General features: G+C 40.0%; 1 protein-coding gene across 6 annotated transcripts in view; it reads left to right on the forward strand.

The window, feature by feature from the left end:
* Window positions 1–9,100, forward strand: part of KIF26B (kinesin family member 26B) — a 301,650-nt gene that overhangs the window by 236,498 nt on the left and 56,052 nt on the right. For all 6 annotated transcript variants that reach the window (XM_084512195.1, XM_084512198.1, XM_084512197.1 and 3 more), the window contains 3 exons: window positions 709–802; window positions 2,912–3,174; window positions 6,081–6,264. In XM_084512195.1, the coding sequence (XP_084368321.1) occupies window positions 709–802; window positions 2,912–3,174; window positions 6,081–6,264 (541 nt within the window). The remainder of the gene's footprint in view (window positions 1–708; window positions 803–2,911; window positions 3,175–6,080; window positions 6,265–9,100) is intronic.

Below are 9,100 nucleotides of genomic sequence, written 5' to 3' on the forward strand. Positions count from 1 at the left end.
GTGAACTGTTATACAAATGCCATGAGGAAGACAGTAAAAGAGCAAAGTAGACCAGAGAGTCTGAACCTTAACTCTAAGAATGCCCTGGGTAAATTTGTGTGTTGTACTTCTTAACATACTTCTGCTGTTGTCAGGATGGAGTCTACTGCTGCTAAACGCTAGGAAGACTCATAATAAAATAGAGAAAAATTAAGAAATGTCACCTAAGTAATACCAAACATTCTGTTTTACCCCCCTACATTCCTTACCCACCTGCTAGTGGAAATTAATTCAGTCCGTAATTGGGGAAATAACAGAACCTGTTAAAATTTCTCAGTATTTCCTTTTCACCCACAAAAAAATATTTTTATGACTCCTTAAGAGACAGATCTATCAAATCAACCACAACCCCTTCATAGTATGTGTATTTTGTTTAACATCATGCCAGTTGTTGATAGTCAGCAAATGAAACTTCCTTGAGAGAGCAAAAATTTTGTTTCTTGTGCTTACACAAACAATGTCATTACCATCAATAGTATTGGTCACACAAATGAAACAAGCAAGATTAGACTTTTTGATAATTTAGCATGCTGTCTGGAGCACTGTTGACCTTATGACTACTTATACTGAAAGTACTCCGTTGATTTTCCTATTATTGTTGATAATTTTCTCTAATTTCTTTCTCTCTCTCTCTCTCTTTTTTTTTTTTTTCTTTAATACCTGTTACAGGCTGAAGTATGTGCTGGGACTGTGGCTGAAGTGATCCAGTCAGTGGTCAATGGTGCAGATGGCTGCGTGTTCTGCTTTGGCCATGCAAAACTTGGTTGGTATTGCTAAATTTCCCTATTTGAACAGCAAAATGAATATTTGTAACCAAAGGTTGTTAATGCTTGAGGTTAGGGAAAACAAACCGTCATTTTTCTGTGCATAGTAATTGTATTTGAAAGTAGTACACTACATGCGTGGCCTTATACTACACCTTCACCTTTCATTAACACATCTCTCAACTCTGCATACTGTCTAAATGATGGACAACGTGCTCTTTGAAGCAGAGGTTGTTTTTGAGTTCTTGCTTTATTCAGTCCCCTGAGCACTACAGCAACTGTTAGTATTCTCCTCAATTGTTAATGAATGATCCAATAGGGATCGATAGTTTTACAAATGTGCCTAGTATTGGAGACTCTTTGCCAAAACACCACTTCTATCAAGCTGAGAGTATCCACTCAAGTACTCTGTGTTTGTGGTGACACTGTTCAAGTGCAGTGACTGGGCACTCACATCATACGCTTTCTATTCTATTCCCAGATTAGACGGTTCTTTAATTACTGTTCCCTGTTCTGTCTCCAAGAAATCCTATTCTAATGGTTAACTGAATATTACCAGTGGATTAAAACTCACTCTTTACATCAACAGCATTTTAGGTGTTCACAGAAAGACAATAAAAAGGAGAATCATTATCATTAACAAACTTTTCTTTTGAAATAACTGGATTTTATGAGCAATCATATTTTTTGTTCATGTTTATTGAGATGTATTTTGAAAATAATATCTCTTTAATGAAGGGGGGTTTGTTGTGAATGGGTGCAATGATCTCTATTTTTTACTGTCCCGAAGAAACAGATAAACACACAAAACTGAAAAGGATAATTCAATTTTTCAAGTGATAAGGAAGATCAAACTGTATCAGGCTATGATTATCCCAATTTAAAGGCAACAAAAGCTGGAGAATACAACAAAAGCTGCAGTACCACCTACCAGCTCTGGTACAATAAATAGAGCAGGGCCATTTGTCCAACTAACCACAGGACCCCTCTGGACCATACAGGAGTAACAGTGGGATGAACACTTGGATATTTAATCCTGTGTGACCTGCCAAACACTAGATGACAAGTGGAAAAGAAAGCTGTCAGATGCTGGTGACTCACAAGTGCTACGTGTCCTTCAGAGAGATGGCTTAGTTGCAGCTCTACTGGAGCACAAGTTGAGTCTCTGCAGTTGCATCACCATTCTGCCAACTGTGGACACACACAGACACTGCCACTGACATGTGCTTAAAAATATCACGGGTCTTCTTTCACATAGATTCAACATACGGAATAAAACAAGGCAAAGAAACCACAAGTACTTGCCAAAAATTATGTATACCTTTATACTTTGGCTTGAAAATTTAGAAAACTTGTCTCTATATACTGACACCTAAAACAGCACAAGATAGAACTTGATGCTTGTTCTTGTTCAACAAACTTTTACAGGAGAGACAAGCCAGAATTATAAGTGCAGAATAAAATAATAGTAAAGTAGGGGAAGCTTTAGGTCCATATAAAATATTTATTCTTGTGGACCCAATTCTGCACCAAATGACCACGTGTACCTGTTTTTTGTTTGTTTGTTTGTTTGTTTGTTTTGTTTGTTTTGTTTTTCTTTTGTTCTCTGTATAAAGTTACATCTCTGTGATCCTGGGACCAGGGTTATGTCAATGCCAGTCCCAGTGTGTGACACGTAACGTAGTGCTTTGAAGTAATATGGTATACAAAGTATATATCGCACTCACAGTATCTAGAGCAGGGAATTTCATAAACCATGGTATTCCTGCTCTGCTCAATTCACCTCGCTATTCACCCATGGTACTGTCTGCAGTGTTGTGTGATAGGGACCTGCAGACCCTTGCCTGGGGAATGGGGAATGTCAGAGGAATACATGAGGTTACAATTCTTGAAAGGGTCTCAAGATTTCATCTGTTGGTTTTAAATGCTCTCCATTTTCCATGTATTATTTGTCTGCCTGCCTGCCTATCTCCCTTTTCTGGCTGTCCTTTTGGTTGTGAAGAAGTTGATTTCATGAGGCTGATAAAGGATAATATCACTTAGCAGAAGGCTGTGAAGGTCCTGGAAATGACATTGTTATTTTTTCTCCACCTCCCCATTCCTGACAGGGAAGTCATACACCATGATTGGCAAGGATGATTCCATGCAAAACCTTGGCATAATCCCTTGTGCCATCTCCTGGCTCTTCAAGTTGATTAATGAACGCAAAGAGAAGACAGGAGCCCGCTTCTCAGTCCGAATTTCTGCAGTGGAAGTGTGGGGGAAAGAAGAAAATCTTAGAGACTTGTTGTCTGAAGTGGCTACAGGAAGCTTGCAGGATGGCCAGTCCCCAGGCGTCTACCTATGTGAGGACCCCATTTGTGGCATGCAGGTGAATCCAGTCTTAATTTTACACTAAAACAAGCAATGTGATTTTTTTGAGCCATTGAGATGGTTCAAATTCAAGAACTACCCAGAGCACAAAGTTTATAGACTTGAAAGTGTTTACTTTAAAACATGCAAGAACTTTATGACCTGCAGCTGCAGGGCCATCTGCTCTCCTGGCCTAAATATTTGTACCTCTGGTATAACTGATGTTGAGCAGGGGCTTGTGTTTGCAATAAAAAGTGAAAGCATTCAGTGCAAATAGAAATTCACCTCATTTAAAAAAAAAAAAAAAAAAAAAGTGTGATCTCTTTTTTGTAAAACAACAAGATAAAATATTTACAGTACTGCACAAATAGCTGTAGGCCATTAATATGGCTGTTTATCTCTTTATAAACATTATTTATAGCACTTGCATTAGCAATGTTGTAGGAAGCATTAATTGCTACTTATTAATTGCTGCCAAGACATAAATTCCTGAGCTGGGCAAGCCAAGAGTAACTCCAGATCTTCTCAGGTTTAGAGGTTTAGCAGGAATGAGTAACTGGTCCATGTATTTCCTGGGTAACCACTAGAAAGTCTCAGAAGCCCTTTTTATTTATTTATTTATCTATCTATCTATTTATTTATTTATTTATTTGGCTGGGGGGAGGAAGGGCCTATTTTTCAAATTGTTGTCTGTGTAAAAGTGACTCTGATTTTTGTATGACAGATGATGGGGGAAGAGGGGACAAACTAGCTTCAATACATTCTTTCAGCCTTAAAGGCAATGGCTACATCCATCCAGGAACTGCAGAGCAATTCCCTCCAGGAATGGGAAAATGGAGGGAGGAGGGAACAGACTCTGTCTGCCTGCTCCCTGTTTCCAGCTGCAAGCATCTAGGAATCATGATTCACATCCCCAAAAGTTGTGAATCATGAGATTTTAAACAGCAAGTAGTAAACTTTGTGTTTTATCTCTTTGTGGTTTAAGCCTTTTGGACATACTGAGAGTGTATTTTCAATCCTTTCTGTTTTACCCAAGGACTGCAAAGTTTCTTCTTGGTTTTAAATAATGATTAGCGTTCTTATTCTCACTTGACTCATAGTTTTAGTGCCTCATGAAATACTGGCATTATCACAAGAGCATTACTGGCATTATCTCACCCCCTGGTATCTAGTAATGGGTGTAGTTCAGTTAGTATAGATGGGAGACTCAAGTCTTCACAGTTCCCACTGGGGTGATAGATGGGTTGGTTTAGATCTGAATTAGAATATGTATGCATGTTACATATGTTGCATAACTGTGTGACAGATAACCCCTCCTTAGAGCTTAATTCTTCACTAAGGTATTTAAGCACAACAGCAATAAAAATAAATAATCCACAATAGTAGACTATTTTTACATACACGCAGACGTAATAGCCATAAACAATGTGAATTGTTTTAGATCAGCAGAGAAAAGGTAGCTCCATGGGAGGGATGCACAGGGCTGTCCATCTCTGCAGTGTAAAATACTGATTTAAAATACGAGCAAAACCTCTTTTTACGTGTGTTTGCAAGACATAATAGTGTTCTGTAGTTGTATCCTACACCTGAATTCTCAAAATCCTTGGTTGAAGGGAGGAGATTATGTTATAGCCATACAGATATGCAAAACCAGCAGCGTGTATAGCAAATGAATAATCACCATATGTCATACTGTCTGTCATTGGGCCTTTCCAAGTGTGCACATTTTTTTGTTGCTTATATTAGTGAGATCCGTCCACAGACTGGTCTGCCTTCTGCTTGCTGTGTTAACTCCTTGCCTCCCTTTCTCTTTCTAGAGAGAGCTTAGCACGCAGCTGTGTTACCCCATCCCGTGCAGAGCGTTGGCATTATCCCTCCTTGGGCTGATTAATGATCACAAAGGGAAGGCAGGAGCACTGTCATCCTTAGGGAGAACTTAACTTTTAGCTGCATTACCCAGCAGTGGAGCAAACCCCGAGAATGAGAATTCCTCACTGTATTTACGCCAGACAAAACAAGCCTATCCTATGGGCTGTGGGCCAGCTCTGCATACTGCCAAAACTAATGCCATCGGATTGCACAGTCATGTGTCCTTTCCACAGGCAGGCTAGTCTTAGGTGACATGAAACACACATGCATTCCTAACATTATGGTGGGTTAATATCTGCCCTCCTATGCTGTCAATCACTCTGGAGAGATAAGAGCAGGCTGGTGGTGGTGATTGGGGTCCAGCAAATATGAACATATGCACACTACCTGTCTTGCTCCAGTTAATGGATTGCCCTATCTTGTGAGCAGGTGCACAGGCTTGTGGTGTGAAGGGGCATGAAAGTGTCTTCTCTTCTGTGCTTCTCTCCACACGCTGTGGGTCTGACCACAAGCTTCAGTCCTGTTATCTCACAGATTTGGCTGTGGACTGCTCCCTTCTAACACTTCCTGAAGAATAACACGCGGGCCTGCCCCCACCAGTCTTCACCAACTGTTGGGCTTGACGTGTTATCCACAGTAGCTTATTTATCTTCTAACTGTCAGGAGGACACAGTGATTGCCAAAGTAGGAAAAAACAGGCAGCAAAAATAACAAACTTTAATGAATGGCTTAAAATTCTGGGAAAGTAGAGGAACAAATGTGTGCATCTGTGTCCAGCCCATAGGACAAATGTTAGGTTTATTTGTAACAACTGCCACTAGAGGTACTGCAAGCAGCGACCCTCAGAAATGGGGCCTGGATTCAGTAGTGGGGCGCCTGGAGGACATGGCAATGTCCCTGCCAGTGCCAGGAGGTCTCATTCAACAGGGCGCTTCCTCCTCCCCAGCCCCATCAGAAGCCAGCGTATCCACAGCATTCATTGACTGCGGCTGTTGTCTGATAGTGTTGACTCCTGTGGAAGTTTGTGGGTAACTTCTTCCCTGTGTTAACCCCCAGCTCCAGAACCAGAGCGAGCTCCGCGCCCCCACGGCAGAGAAGGCTGCCTTCTTCCTCGACGCCGCCATCGCCTCGCGGCGCAGCAGCCAGCGGGACTGCGATGAGGAGGATCACCGCAACTCCCACATGCTCTTCACGCTGCACATCTACCAGTACCGCATGGAGAAGAGCGGCAAGGGTGGAAGTAAGCTGCTCCCTCACTCCCTTCCCTTGTCGCTGGTGGCTTTGAATAAGCCTTTAAGCAGTGTTCTCTAGTGGTGAAAATAAGCAGTGGTCTCTGATGGAGTGGGTCCATTTAGACTGCTTGCCCATCTGGTGAAGATCCAGCAAAGGCCATTAAAGGCCACGAGGGACTATTGCTATCAATTGTCAATTTAGCTGCTGCCTTTGTGGAAGTATTAACAGTTAGTGCTCAACACTGCGTGGATGTCTGTGTTTAGATGCAAAAGTGCTCTTCAGGCTAGCTTTTAGTATTATCTTTGCTGATAGTTCCAGGGCTGAGATCATGGATGAAAATATTATGGCGATGGGGATTCCCTGCCACCCTCACGTTGACTGTTCCAGTCCAGCACCTCCATAGGGCAGAGTGTGTGGGAGCTGATTTTGCCAGTGCATAACCTGCAGCTTTCCTTGAAGGAGCACAACATTTTAGTTGCTGGCCCTCCTGCATGTGTGCTCGTGGTTCTTCGTGTGAAGACTCCAGGCTGTAGGTTTGCTCTCTCTCTGTGCCATAGGTACTTTCACTGACTTGTGTCTTTATTCCATTTCCTATTTGTAAATGAGGAAAAGGTGCTTCCAGTATTTGCTGTGTCTATTCATATATTCTATAATTTTCAAAGGTTTCTTTTGACTCACCATTTATATTTTTTATTATATTTATCTTTTGTTTCAAGTCTCCAAACTGTTTATAGCTAGAGATGTACTTTTTTTTTTTTTTTTTTTTTTTTTTAATAGCAAATTCCAGTGATAAACGATTTGTATAATATAAGGAGCACCCCCACCCAAAAGACAAACTTTCCTGTTTTTTTTTTTTTTTTATATAATAAATTTTACAGGGACAAATTGTTTGAAAGACACCTGAGACCTCTGATTTTTATTTTTTATTTTTGAGTTGGTGGCTTAAATAGTTCCGCAGATATAACACATATTTCAGTTCCTGACTCTGCATAGGTCATTTGTCATAAGGAGTAGATTGCAAGTAATGATGTGTAGTGGGTGAACACCACTGCAGTATTAATGTCTGATGTTTGAATGCAGAAAATTTACATTTACTGTACTTATAATGTGAGAGAGAAAACCAGAAAGTTGTTCTAAATGGAAATGCAGTTTGCATGTGTTTAAGTAATAACCCCAGTGGAATTGGCAGGCAGAAAACTCAATTAACTAAAGGTTTATTAATTAACCACCCTGCGGTGGAAAGGAAGACTGTGAATGCTCAAACAGGTTGGTGCATAGGAATAAAGATGGCTGATTTTGAGGGAATTATTATTACGATTATTTAATACTCCATGTTTTTTACTACAGGCAAAAGTACTACATGTACACACAATCCTTTTCTACTATTTTCAAATGCAATTAATAAAAGAGAAAAAAATATTTTCCTGTGGCTATAATGACTCATTTTAAAAAGCGAAGATGACACGATCCTGTAAGATTATAGTATGGCATGCTTTCCCAACTGCCTGTAGTTATATTTTCATCTCTTGTCCATACCACCTCCTGTCTTCAAGTTTCCATATCTTAGTGGCCTCTTGAGCTGGGCAGGGTCAGATCTGGCTGATAATTGAATGAGGGGGGAATTCCAGCTGCTCAGAAAAGGCGCCTAGTGATTATCAGTGTCTCCTTCTGTAATGAAGGACTTCTCAGAAAAAAATGTGCAGACAGTAGAGATATATAGATTCCAGTAACAGGATTAAAAAAGGCTTGGAAAAAAAAAAAGAAAAATAATTAAAAAAAAAAAAAAAAAGAAACCTGCCTTCTAAAGGATGAGATTAAAGGGAAGGCTAATGCATGATTTTGGTAAAAAATGACAGTTAGAGTAATGCATCAGTACTGTACTTAACTCCTGGTCAGATTCATTACCAGGAATGTCATGAAGCAGGCTTAGTACCACTGAAAGAAATGGAATTGTGGCAGAACTGGCACCACCATTTTTCAGCTGTCAGCTCTGCAAAGTCTTCGTGGCCACTGAGAAAAACAAGTGCTAGGATGTTCTACTTCTCTCTACAGCTGCCAGGTACATTAATGGAGAACTTGCCTAAAAAATAATTTCATTTTCAGGTCAAGCAAGTGGATCTGCTGTCCTAAAACATGTCTTATTTTGACTTGTAAATTAAATAAGAATGAAGGATCCAGTCCTTTCTCTTGTTCTGGATTTCTTCAATCTGTATAAAAGGACTATGTGTGCAAACAATATGACTAAAGTTTGAAAGGCAGATTTTTTTTAAATAAATTGTAATTTATAAAAATAATAATTATAAATTGTCTTCATTTTGTTTTGTTTCCCCAGTGTCCAGTAATCCTAGCAACAGAAATATTTATTATATATAATCCAGTAAAGACACCTGCAGTCATTTTTGGTAGCATCTAAACACATTTCCTTGTTTTTCTAAGCAAAATCATCTGGGGTTGCTCACAAAGGGTAACTTCAGCCTTCTGAGGGTAGCAATCTTAGAGGACTTAGAGGATCCTAAATCTAAGAGTTTAAGTACAATTAGAGGCCAAGGTTCAGAGGCAGTGAAGGTGCAGCTGCCTGCATGGTTCTCCTGGGGAATATGACTTTTTTCAGTGAGCTCAGGCATTTGTAGCGTGCGTGGATACTTCCCTGTGAACACCTCAGAGAACACGGTGTTGAAAACATCCATGGACGTTTAATGGGTTGTAGTGTAATCTGGGGATTGTTACAGTATTTTGAATGTCTGGCTACTCGTATTAATTTTAATCAGACATTTATTCTTCACTTCTTTTTTGTCATATTCAACATGACTTAGCCAATATTGCAGTATAATTTGATATGTGGA

The sequence above is a fragment of the Aythya ferina genome (assembly GCF_964211825.1).
Source record: "Aythya ferina genome assembly, chromosome: 3".
Taxonomy (NCBI): domain Eukaryota; kingdom Metazoa; phylum Chordata; class Aves; order Anseriformes; family Anatidae; genus Aythya; species Aythya ferina.